This window comes from Syngnathus typhle, linkage group LG10 (genome assembly GCF_033458585.1).
Source record: "Syngnathus typhle isolate RoL2023-S1 ecotype Sweden linkage group LG10, RoL_Styp_1.0, whole genome shotgun sequence".
NCBI lineage: Eukaryota > Metazoa > Chordata > Actinopteri > Syngnathiformes > Syngnathidae > Syngnathus > Syngnathus typhle.
In genome coordinates, this window is record NC_083747.1 from 3,210,781 (window position 1) to 3,223,182 (window position 12,402).

The following is a 12,402-nucleotide window of genomic DNA, read 5'->3' on the forward strand; positions in this document are numbered from 1 at the left end:
TAGATTCTCGAGCTGGAATATACATCATTAGTACAAAACAGTGCAGACAGCCATAGGCTACCAGGTGGAAATAGCCGACTGGTTAATGACATGAGCTCTCGATCGGTAGCATCTAGTTCAATCCCAGGTGTAAGCATATACTTATGCTTTTAGAATTGGAACCTAATGGACACTCCATTAGGTACACCGCCATTTTCAAGTGTACCTAATAACAGGCCAGTTCATTAGGGAAAAATCATGGCCAAAGCTTAATCTTGGAAAACATGTTGGAATGCGGCCCCAAGGACTAGAGCTTGAGACCTGTGACCTTTGACCATGATATTTCCTGAATAAAGTGGCCTGTTATTAGGTACACTTGAAAATGGCGGTGTACCTAATGGAGTGTCCGTGTGATTCCCTCGTTAAGCGCACCTGCGTGAAAACTTTTAGCTCCTTTCACGTTCTGTATGGAAGTTTATCTGTGCCATCGGATTTTGAATTCGAATTTGTAGCACTGAATTTTTTTACATCCAATTATTAACACTGAATTTTTTTTTGCATCTAAATCAGACTTTGTATTTTAAAAGCCATCGAATTTCTAGCACTGAATTTTTTTTTCCTAAGACATTTTTTTCAATGTCTCAAAAAATTCAGTGTCAAAAAATTCAATGTCTTAAAAAATTCAGTGTAAAAAAATTCGACATCTCAAAAAATTCAATGTAAAAAAATCCAATGTCTAAAAAAATTCAGTGTAAAAAAATTCGATGTCTCCAAAAATTCAGTGTAAAAATATTCAGCGCGGACATCCGGGGTAACCAAGGGAGAAGTAATCGATCCCTGTATCAAATCATCCAACGTTCAGCCAATCAAGTTACGCTCCATTGGTCATGTGACGTCGTAACAGGAACGTCGTGAAGTTCAAAGGTAACAGTAACAGTTAATACTGTAATACTGTAATGAACTTGAACTTCACGACGTTCCTGTTTCGACGTCACATGACCAATGGAGCGTAACTTGATTGGCTGAACGTTGGATGATTCTATACAGGGATCGATTACTTCTCCCTTGGTTACCCCGGATGTCCGCGCTGAATATTTTTACACTGAATTTTTGGAGACATCGAATTTTTTTACACTGAATTTTTTTAGACATTGGATTTTTTTACATTGAATTTTTTGAGATGTTGAATTTTTTTACACTGAATTTTTTAAGACATTGAATTTTTTTACACTGAATTTTTTAAGACATTGAAAAAAATGTCTTAGGAAAAAAAAATTCAGTGCTAGAAATTCGATGGCTTTTAAAATTCAAAGTCTGATTTAGATGCAAAAAAAAATTCAGTGTTAAAAATTGGATGTAAAAAAATTCAGTGCTACAAATTCGAATTCAAAATCCGATGGCACAGATAAACTTCCATAGTTCTGCAAGAGCTAAAACTTTTCACGCAGGTGCGCTTAACGAGGGTCACTTGGAAAACATATTGGAACGCTGCCCCTCGAGGACTGGAGGTCGACACCCCTGGTTTAAGTGAAATGTGCCACACCCACCCTCACCCCCACTTTCTGATTGGCTGGTTGATCTGTGACATCACTTGGACACTCCATTAGGTACACCGCCATTTTTAGGTGTACCTAATAACACCAGTTCATTAGGGAAAAATCATGGCCAAAGTTTAACTGAAAGTGAAAAGTGCCACACCCGCCCTCACCCCCACTTTCTGATTGGCTGTTTGCTCTGTGACGTCACTTGGACACTCCATTAGGTACACCGCCATTTTCAAGTGTACCTAATAACAGGCCAGTTCATTAGGGAAAAATCATGGCCAAAGCTTAAGTGAAAGTGAAAAGTGCCACACCCGCCCTCACCCCCACTTTCTGATTGGCTGTTTGATCTGTGACGTCACACGGACACTCCATTAGGTACACCACCATTTTCAGGTGTACCTAATAACTTTATGCATTTTTTGTACTTGTCAAGAATGTGTATTTGACTACTTGCTCTTTATTTTGGGGGACACCAACACATATTACACAACGTAAAACACATATACATATTGTCATATAAAGCAGTTAACCAAATGTCAGATTTTTGTTTTCATGCCCCAAAAAATAAAACACCAGACAAGTTAACAGGTTTTAATGTTTATTAAAATAATAATAATAATAAAAAATAATAGTAAATTTCAAACCAGCAATCTAATGTGAAATTGCAGTAGATATAGTGGATAATAATATTTAGGCGCATATATGCATACACATTATTTTAAGTGTTATAAAATCAAGATGACCCAAAGAGAAGCATCATCTCCCCGTTGTTGCATAACGGGACACGCAATAAAGTTAGCCGTTAGCTTGGAGAAAACGTGCATAAAAGAAGTGGTGTTTCAGTGGTTCTTTCTTTCCTTGGCCAGGAGGGAGACCCAACACTTTCACTGACTGAACCGTTGATGCACGGGAAGGCAGTTCACCCATTGACTCGTTCGCGAACGAGAAAGTCAGGATTCGTTCCTTCACTGATCTGTTCTCGCGATGAACTGGATATGCAATTCACGACTCGCTCGTGAACGGGAAGTGACGTCATTTTCTTCTTCGTTTTGTTTCACGGCGAGGTGGCACCAGCTTCAATGTACATTACCGACCCCTACTGGTTGAAATCATATGAACTGAAAAAAAAGCAAGTGATTCGTTCACTCTCGTTCACTGAATCGTTCACTCACGAGCCAACACCATTGGAGTAGTGTCCCCCTTTGCTGCCCTTCTAGCGCACGCCGATTAGCCGCTAGCATATTAATACCATGCGGCTAAAAGTTTTTTAAAGATGGTTTACCTTTGCAGAATTTGCCTCCGTAAAGTAAGTATTACCGTGTGCTCAAATGTGTCCTTGCTGATTCGTAAATGATTGTACATGCTTGTTAATCGGTATCCAAGTAGCTACGAAGCGGTCACACGTCAAAACAACGCTAACTATTAGGGGTGTAAATCGCGGGTTTTTTCACGATACGATACAATATCGATATAAAGAACTACGATACGATATTTGCCGATATCTTAAAGCCTGCTGCGATTCATTCACGATATATCGCGATATAGTGCTCTACGATCGATTTTTTTTTTTTTTTTAATAAAAAATATAGAACAATATCCTGATTTATAACAATTCATACGCAAAATCAACAAGGTACTGCAAACTCTTTATTTAGGAAATGACAAGAGTATTGTAGTATACAAAGTGCTTATTTTAACACTGAACTTTGATGTCGTGTTTTTTCTTTAAATGTGCGGCGAGATTTGTGCTCCCTGAATATTTGATCACCGCATGGCAGGATTTACAAACTGCACGTGTCTTGTCCGTTGAGCCATCTTTTCTTTGGAATCCAAAGTGCTTCCAAACGAATGACTTGAAGCCTAAAGGGGAGCAAATTTCCTCGTCTCTTTGGACACTAGCCATAGCACCAGCCCAGGAGCCGCGTACGAGTTGTCCACTCCCCTTTCACGCGCGTGCTCTGCTCACAACACAACAACGCCGGGCGCGCTGCTCCCAGAAAGAGGAAGCAAGCAACAATGAACTGGATTTCAAAATAAAGTCGCGTCTAATGTCCGAGGTCAAACACGGCGATATAAATCGATGTTTACCTTTAGCATCGATGCCAATAAATCGTGCGGCATTATATCGATTAATCGATGTGTATCGATGTATCGTTACACCCCTACTAACTATGTAAGCAACGTTTTCTATATGATGTCCACAAACTGTTAGTGAGCACTGAAATGTCGTTTGCCAAGGTGAGGTGTTTCAAATACAATTAAATAACATATTGCAAAATGTCCGTTTCATTAAATAACACTGGCCATCCTAATGATTACTTTTGGAAATCATTTTCAGTATGGAAACTTTGTGGACAACGTCCGATTGTTTGTCCGTGGAGGTGCTGGCGGGATGGGCTTGCCCCGTGTTGGGGGTCACGGAGGAAACGGTGGAGATGTTTGGGTGGTCGCTGCAAAGAGCATGACCTTAAAAAAGGTCAAGGACAAGTACCCTCAAAAACGCTTTGCAGCCTACGTAGGAGCCAACAGCAGGTGGGAGGATGTTAGTGTGTTTACCGTGTTTATCTGGCTTTTAACAATTTTGTTTGTCAACAGTGTGCGTTCCTTGAAAGGACAGAGAGGGAAGGACAAGGAGATTTTGGTTCCTGTCGGTATCACAGTCACCTCTGATGATGGCAGGATACTCGGTAGGTGTCTCATTTGATGTTATCGTCAATGCGGGCAGATGGTAAAGCATATTTTTGATTTTAGGACTGAGATGCTTTCACCCGGCCTTAACGTGCGATTATGTTTCCGCTCCCTCACAAGGAGACTTAAACGCAGACGGTGATCGTGTGCTGGTGGCCAAAGGAGGATACGGCGGCGCCTTCTCCTCCGCTTTCCTGCCCAGTAAAGGCCAGTCGAGGCAGATCAGACTGGACCTCAAACTCATCGCCGACATGGGCCTGGTGGGGTGAGTACACAAGCTTTAAGATCGTTTTAACAGTTCATTTGTTGTTTTTAAGAACTTTTCTTTCCATCAGTTTCCCAAATGCGGGGAAGTCGTCTCTGCTGACTGCCTTGTCCAATGCAACCCCGCAGATAGCCAACTACCCTTGTAAGTCCTTGATTGACACCACACAATTGTCTTCATGCAGATGAAGATTTTTTCTTTTTTTTGCAGTCACCACTTTGAAGCCCCAGATCGGACTACTGTTGTACGAAGACCACAAGCAGGTGTGAAAAATTCCTCGACCTTTCTAGTTCCGTCCTGTTGCTGATGTAGTCGCTTCCCCGCTGGTCTAGATCTCCGTCGCGGACCTCCCGGGCTTGATCGAAGGCGCTCACATGAACAAAGGGATGGGACACAAGTTCCTCAAGCATGTGGAGAGAACCAAGCAGCTCTTGTTTGTGGTTGGTGGCGGTATTTTTTATACTCATCTACATTTTCACTTTGATTTAAAAATGTGATGTTTTGTTTTTTTTAGGTGGACGTTTGCGGCTTCCAGCTCGCGAGTCAAACGCCGTTCCGCTCGGCTTTTGAGGCCGTGCAGCTGCTCACCAAGGTCACACTCATCTAGCTGCTCGACTTCTCCGATTTGAATCCTGACCTGTTTTTTTCCTCATTTGCTTTTCAGGAGCTGGAGTTGTACAAGGAGGAATTTGTGAGTAAACCGGCTCTACTGGTGGTCAACAAGATGGACTTGCCCCATGCGGAGCGTAAACTAGAAGAGCTGAAAGAGCAACTTGCCAACCCCGAAGGTAAACAAAAGCTTCTGGCTTTTCTTGAGAAAGATCTAACTAACCGTCTGTGTGTGTGGTGCAGAATTCTGCCAGTCGTTGCCCGACGATATGATACCCAAGAGCCTCATGGCGTTCAGGCACGTTGTCCCCATCTCTGCCGCCACCGGGTTCGGCGTGGACCGCTTGAAAGATTTCATCCGGGAGTCACTGGAAGAAGAAGACTCCGACGCCACCGAGGCTTTCAGGAAAGAACGGCTGCAGCTCCTGAGGCAACACTCGCAATAACGACTTGTTTTGTACATAGCAGGAACAAATGTGTCGATGAAAGATTTATTTTATATTAAATATTACAATACAGAATAATTAGGACAAAAAATAGGGGGTTGATTTTTGCATCAGTCTGTACAAGCATACAGGCAATCAATAAGACGGCACAAACAAGAGTGTACTTACGAGTGTGAAAGGTTGTGATGCTTGGAGTCCTCCAGGAATACATTCAATGGACAGACAGTCGTGTCCGTCGGGTGAATTTTCGTTCATGACGTCAAGACAAATGCAGATCACTGAATGTAATGCGTCATCATCATTATTAAATGTTTGGGATGCTGATGAAGCGCTCTGGTTGGTTGAAGGCAAATCTCATTTACGGTCGACAACAAGCATTAAGGGAGGGGCCAAAAAAAAAAAAAAAAAGTAAATAAAAGTGTCAAAGTCATCAATACATAAATACAATAAAGCACGTCAGTACTGAGCGAGCCGCCGCTGTACATTACGGCGAGAATAGAAAATATACTACAGTGGTCGAAACATGAATTCAGTAGTGTGCCCTTCATATTAACGCTAAGTCTAATGCAGACATGAATTACAAATGTGCTAAACAAAATGACACAATTAACTATACAAAGAATTGTTTCCTTTCATTAAATCCCTTCGCTTAATTAGCATCCATTTGTCACTCGGGGACCGTGGGTCAAAAAGAGCTCGCTCGATCCAGCCAGCCGTGCAATTTTCGAAATAATTGGAACCTCAGATGTCCTTAAGGATATTTTGGCCTAAAGTTTCACCAAATCACCAAATGCACTTATTTGATGTTTAAACAAAAATATATATCATCCTGAGTGATTCTCTTGTGTCATTTTCTCTCTTCCTAATCAACTAAAAAATGGTAGATGAAGAAAAAAATTTCAATTTTAGACTTGTTCAATGTTATGATTCTTGCACGTGGTCAACGCATAGTTGCACTAAAACTGTTGGTCTAAATTTTTCCTCACACGTGGACAAAATATATTTGTACATTCTATTGTGAACGGAGACTGAAACTGTAGTCGTCACACAGCGATTTAAAAAAAAAAAAAAAAAGTGCAGTTTTTCTTTACATATGTACACAACATACAGCGAGGAGGCCTTTTTTTTTTTTTTTTTGAGCGATGATGCAATATTGTTGGTTATAATGGAAATGGGGGAGAGAGATGTGTGTGTGTGTGTGTTCCTCGCATGCGTTGTGTCCAAAAGGGTCCTTCGGAGCTGCTTCATGCATTCAGTGTTTGTAGCCACAAATGCTCCACTTGATCTGGTGATGCTGCATGGATGTGTGGACCACATGGGGGGGGGGGGGGGGGGTTCTGAGCTCCAGTTTTACGCCACTCGTGGTTCACCCGGCGTCTTGAATGATGAAATGCTCATCCCGGTCTACGCCCGTTTTGCTTGGTGTGTTTTTCATCTCATGACAACGTGCTCTTATATTGACGTCTCCCACAGCTGCACAGAGAACAAGAGAAGAGCAAATCTTCAAAAATTGTACTGTTCATCATGTAAGCGAGCTGTCATGGAAGTAAAAATTCTGGGCTATGCTTTCAAATTGGAGCAATAAATAGTTACTCTGGCGCTCTGCCTGTTTGCTTTCCGCTGGTCGTCGGGCAGAGGCGGCATGGGGTAAGGGTATCTCCTGCTGGATGCGATGGAGCCTGTAGAGGAAGTGGGAGACTTGGCCGGGGAAAGGGTCCTACGGGGAGAAAAGAAGAAACGTCAAAATCTAGAGTAGCATTGAGAATAAAAAAAAAAAAATTGCTCCTCATCAGCAGAAGCGCACACACAAATCATCATCAGCTCGTTTATAAGGGCAACTTTAATAGCCACTTTCCTCACATCATGCTTTACTTTTTTTTGTTTTAAGTTCATAACATCCTTCCTAAGCATGTGATTCAATGTGAGGAGTGCGGAGAGTGAGGGCAGTGCTGGGAAAAGTGCGAGAGCAGCCTCAGACGATTAAGCCAAGTCGCCACAATGAACCTGAGCCTGACAACAGTTTGAGGTCATAATACAAAAACTACAATTTAAAATGTATAAAAGGTAAGTTCAAAATTTTAATGCCATTATGTTATGTGGAGGAATACCTGGAATTTGAAACTTTTGATTATGAAGATTTAAAAAAAAAAAAAAAGTGGGTCAAAAATGACCCAGTGAGAAAAATCCACATGATGCTTTCTAATTAACTTCAACGATGCTTCACTACCAGTTAAGAAATAACATTTGAATATAACCAAGCAAAGACGACAGTGGATGGAGGCCTCTCTCCTCTGTTGTCATGGAAACAATGTAGTGGTGGGCACAGCGTTCAGGGTGGCGACCTGCTGTGGTCACGCGGTCACATACACACACTTGGCACCACAACGATTAACATGCAGACGCAAGAGGACAGGAAGAAAATGGACACATTACACATAGAGACATTTTGGATCAACATATAAAAGCGATAAGAGCCAGAGGAAAAAAATATATTCTTTATGCTTAGCAGCAATCCCTTAATGGGATTGTTTTGAATGTATTCATTTTTAATTTGCTTGGCCAAGCCGCAAATGAAAGCAAAAGGGGAGGGGGGGAGGCTTTACTAGACAAACAGGGCACAGTCTGAGATAATACCTAAGGTACGGTCCTCGCGTGTTTTTATTCACATCTTCTACCCATTTAGTTACATCATAATAGTCTGTTTTGTCGTGCGGGGTTAAATACCTGTGGGAGGGGGAAGGAGGGGTTGATAGACAATAAACAAGGAGAGAAGATGGAGGGAGTGAAAGAATGAAAGGAGGAGAGGAGTAAGTGATGGGAAGGGGGGGAGGAAGAGGAAGAGATTTAAGAGAGCAGAGCACAGACATCCTGAACAGACAGCACGATGCAACTGGACAGTGAATGAACTTCATGGGGAGAGAAAGAAAGAGAGAGAGAAAAGAAAACTAAAACCAAGTCACACACACACAGACACACACCACCTGTGTCGTGCGTTCGCATCATGCCATTGTTGTCGGTGGCATGCTTGCTCTGCAAAGAGGTACGCGTGCGTGCTCCTTGTGATGCTAAATTCAGCCCGAGCACACGGTTGTCATCACGGTGCATTCACAGGCATACGGTAAATAACAAGTACAAGACAGTTTAGGCCACTGTCGATAGAAAAAGTCTACACACCCCTGTTAAAATGGCAAACCTGTATGACTCGAGTAAAAATTTTTTTTAGATATATATATATATATATATACACTCAAATAATGTAAAGTTGCACTAGATTCCCAGTTATACGAGGGTGTGCATACTTGTGCAACCACATTATTTCAGTTGTTTTTAGTTGCACTCTCAAAAATATATCATCAATTGAGCTATACAAGTTATAGGTAGAAGTTTTTTTTTTTTAAATAACAAAAAAAAACATTCAAAAGGAGTGTGTAGGGTTTTTATACCCATTTTTTTAATCTTATTTTTTTTAATTAATATTCATAAGAAACTAAAGTAACCATTCAAACCAGGAGTGGGCAAACGTTTGTGTTCAAAGAAAAGGCAATAAAGTAATACAACAATATTTGGTGAGATAAATTCATATTGAATTAATTGAAAAAAATAAAATAAAAATGATTTAAGGGGGGAAAAAAAGAAAAGAAATATTAACATTGCAATGGGCCACAGTGATAGTTTGCCCACCCCTGATTAAGCCTGTCCCACTATTTTTTTTTTGGTCCTCATATCTCATCCTTTCCTGTCACGGGGTAACTTACTCTGTGGAGTTGGAGCGAGCACGGAATTTCTTTCCTTTCAGTTTCTTGCGATGGCCGCTTATATTTCCTGCCGATGGAAAAAAGACAAAACATCATAAAGAAAGAGAGATGACTTTCTGCAGCGGCATTCGTTGGCTGCTACCTTGCCACGAGTTGCTCCTCGGTCGCCCGTTTTCACAAATATCCGAGATGTGTTTAGCGTCTGGGATTCTCTCGCTCCACGAGTGGGAAAGGCCATTCGATCTACACAACACATTGTTTATTTTCTTTCACCGTACCCTGACATTTTACTGACCACAATACTACATAGACATATGAGACACAGAATGTCTTCCACACACATCAAAAATGAGTGAATGAGCGAATGATGGCGAGATGGCACACCTGAAGCCAAACAGTGAGATGTTCTGTGTAATGGATGGGATGGAAGGCGTGAAGGACAAGGCGCATATCTGAAGGTGCGACAGACACGCTGACCTCTTCTTGGAGCTGCAACCCGAGTTTGTGCTCACGCCGGGCGGCATGTCGCTGTAGAAAGAATCGGCGTCGTTCGGCTTTGTGACATAGTCGCCCGGCGGCATTTGTCTGCGCGTATAACAGGGACCATTCAGCATGTCTCCATAAAATTATTAAAAGTTAAAAAAAATAACAAACCGGCAGAATCTTCGGTGAACCTCCGACTCCACGTAGCATCTCCGCTTATAACTCCTGTGAAGAGGCGGAACGTTACTCAACACTGGAACACAACTACTGCCAGAAATTTGTTGCATCATCTCCATCAGTGCACATAGGCTCGCCGATCACATTATTAGGAACACCTAACGCAGTGGTTGCCAAATCATATCACACCGTGTACCGCCATTATAATTTTAAAGAGACAGTAACATATCCTGCCCAAGTGTTGACAGACCAAAAAGTGCCTAGTTATAATGTGGCACTTGTTAAAAGCAAACATTTTTGTCACTCACTTGTAGCACCAGGCCGTCACAGCCAGGATGAGGGCGAGGAAGAGGATGGAGCCGACGATGGCGCTGATGATGATGTTGGTACTGCTGATGCCTGTCGCACAAGGGACACGTTTGTGTTATTGACTTTTGCGGTTTTGAGAAATTCGAGGACCAACAAAAGCGCACAACAGGCAGGGAGAGTATCAGCGGAGGAAAAAGAGGGACAAAGGTTTAACCACTTTTTCCTTCTTTCTATTCTTAAAGGAGTCGTAGGGTTCTCATTCGAGGAAGAAAAAAACCCCTCCTCGTGTCCATTCAATTAATTTGAAGTTGGGATGGAAGGAGGAAGAAGGAGGAGGAAATTACAAGCAATAAAAATCTAACCTCAAGTCACTCCGCCAAAGTCATCAGCCTGTCAACAAAGAATGTGTGCGGAAAAAAAAAACAAAAAAAAACAAAACAAAGACATGAATGGCGGTGGATATTAAACAAAATCATGAAATATTCAAACTATATTATTCATATTAGAAATGAAATTTTCTTTGAGGAAATCAAAGTCAAATGTGGATGGGAGGAGAAGAGTGGCCAATTTAATAAATAGAAGGATGAGCGCTACCTGAAACAGACGCTGTGGGTCCCACCACGAGATAGCTGAGAGGCGACGTTGAGTTGCAGTCGTCTCCAGCCCAGCCCAGGTAACACACACACTTCAGCTCATTGCTGCACACCTGCGCCACAACATACTCAATAACACAACATCTTCCCGTAACGTGAATATTCGCTTTGTACCCCGTGTCCCGAGCAGACGCTTTTGTCGGTGGTCCCGGGGCAGATGCTGAAGTTGAACTGCTGGATGGGGAGACATTTGTGGTTGAAGCAGATGCGGTCTGTCCCGCAGGCGGTGCCGTCTTCCACGTAGCCCAAGTCGGTGTCTCCGTCGATCAGCACGTGAGCACCGCTGACGCGGCAAACACAAACGGCGTCAATTTGCTGGTTAGGTTCGATTCCGGACTGGTGTGGCGAACCTGCAGTCCAGAGAGGCGCTATGTCTTGCTACGGAGAAGGAAGTCAGGCCTCCCTGAAGCTCTCCCAGTCGTGGAGCAGGAGAGATGTTGGAGCACAGCAGGTAACCGCAGTGAACGTCCCTGGAACGTGAAAGTATAAATAAGTACACATGCGGAAGGAAGGAAGAGTCAGACGCAGAGAAAACGTACTGCTTGTTACACTGGATCCACGTGTCTTTGTCCCGCCCACAGTTGCCCTTCTCGGTGCCTTCGATGTTGAGCTTCTCGTAACAGAACTTATCGGCTGCAGTTGCCTCTGGATGGGAAAGGGTATTACATGTGGTAGGTGAAAAACTATTTGTGAACCAAGACAAGGATATTGTATGAGACTTACTCTCTCCCCAAATGTACTTGCACTGTTTGTCTTTGGTTTTGCATCTCCCGTTAAAGCAGCGCCCCTAAAAAAGATGAAGAAACACATTTTTTTTCTCTTTTTCAAATTATTTTTATTCGCATAAATATTTAAAACGGCGTTGAAATAGACATGGATTTTTTTCATATTATGAGTTTGTTTTTTTAATTTCATTTTGATTTTTGTTTATAAAATTCAGTTTGTAATAATTAGTTCATAGAGCAAGTTTTTATTTTATTTTTACAATTTTTTTATTTACTTTATTTGAATATTTTTATAAATTATTGTCATTGTTTTTATTTTATATATTTTTTTTCTCCATGAGTTTTACCCTTGATTTAAAACAGTCAAGATGTGATAGGACATGATAATTATTATTTTAAATTATTTTTAATTTAAAAAAATAAAAAACATTAATTTAATTATTTTATTGTATTGGGTTTTTTTTCTCCATGTGTTTTAGCCTTGATTCAAAACAGTCAAACTGTGATAGGACCGTCTCACCTGGTCTTTTTCGCACGTGTAGCCATCCATCTTGTGTACATTTGGTGGACACTGCAAAAACGAGACACGCCTCCATAAAGATCCGTTCGCCAGTTTTAGCAGCTTGATTTGTCGATTAGGCTTACCTGGCTGGAATTTCCCGTGCAATTTTCAGGAATGTCGCAGTCATTCACCGCGTCTCGGCACACGACCCCCGAGAATTCCATCTGTGTGAGCGTGAATGACATCATGATTGTAGAGTGCACGAAA

The 12,402-nt window shown here is 41.8% G+C and overlaps 2 protein-coding genes across 4 annotated transcripts in view; one reads left to right on the forward strand and one right to left on the reverse strand.

The window, feature by feature from the left end:
- Nucleotides 1-2,668: 2,668 nt before the first annotated feature.
- Nucleotides 2,669-5,859, forward strand: gtpbp10 (GTP-binding protein 10 (putative)). Of its 2 annotated transcripts, none has more exons than XM_061289735.1 (10): nucleotides 2,669-2,829; nucleotides 3,862-4,055; nucleotides 4,119-4,210; nucleotides 4,332-4,476; nucleotides 4,547-4,620; nucleotides 4,687-4,739; nucleotides 4,809-4,916; nucleotides 4,991-5,068; nucleotides 5,141-5,264; nucleotides 5,329-5,859. In XM_061289735.1, exons 1-10 carry the CDS (start codon nucleotides 2,797-2,799, stop codon nucleotides 5,529-5,531), a joined length of 1,104 nt encoding a protein of 367 aa, XP_061145719.1. In that variant the 5' UTR covers nucleotides 2,669-2,796; the 3' UTR covers nucleotides 5,532-5,859. The 2 variants fall into 2 exon arrangements, with proteins under 2 accessions (XP_061145719.1, XP_061145720.1); XM_061289736.1 differs by having other exon boundaries at nucleotides 2,679-2,829; nucleotides 3,905-4,055.
- The window catches only part of adam22 (ADAM metallopeptidase domain 22), a 31,698-nt gene continuing 24,858 nt past the window's right edge, over nucleotides 5,563-12,402 (reverse strand). For both annotated transcript variants that reach the window (XM_061289730.1, XM_061289731.1), the window contains 14 exons: nucleotides 12,279-12,359; nucleotides 12,154-12,204; nucleotides 11,632-11,695; nucleotides 11,448-11,553; nucleotides 11,259-11,378; nucleotides 11,023-11,191; nucleotides 10,850-10,961; nucleotides 10,255-10,345; nucleotides 9,941-9,994; nucleotides 9,671-9,871; nucleotides 9,429-9,529; nucleotides 9,287-9,353; nucleotides 7,125-7,248; nucleotides 5,563-7,004 (listed from right to left, as the gene is read on the reverse strand). In XM_061289730.1, coding sequence (XP_061145714.1) covers nucleotides 6,984-7,004; nucleotides 7,125-7,248; nucleotides 9,287-9,353; nucleotides 9,429-9,529; nucleotides 9,671-9,871; nucleotides 9,941-9,994; nucleotides 10,255-10,345; nucleotides 10,850-10,961; nucleotides 11,023-11,191; nucleotides 11,259-11,378; nucleotides 11,448-11,553; nucleotides 11,632-11,695; nucleotides 12,154-12,204; nucleotides 12,279-12,359 — 1,362 coding nt within the window. In that variant the 3' untranslated portion in view covers nucleotides 5,563-6,983. The remainder of the gene's footprint in view (nucleotides 7,005-7,124; nucleotides 7,249-9,286; nucleotides 9,354-9,428; nucleotides 9,530-9,670; nucleotides 9,872-9,940; nucleotides 9,995-10,254; nucleotides 10,346-10,849; nucleotides 10,962-11,022; nucleotides 11,192-11,258; nucleotides 11,379-11,447; nucleotides 11,554-11,631; nucleotides 11,696-12,153; nucleotides 12,205-12,278; nucleotides 12,360-12,402) is intronic.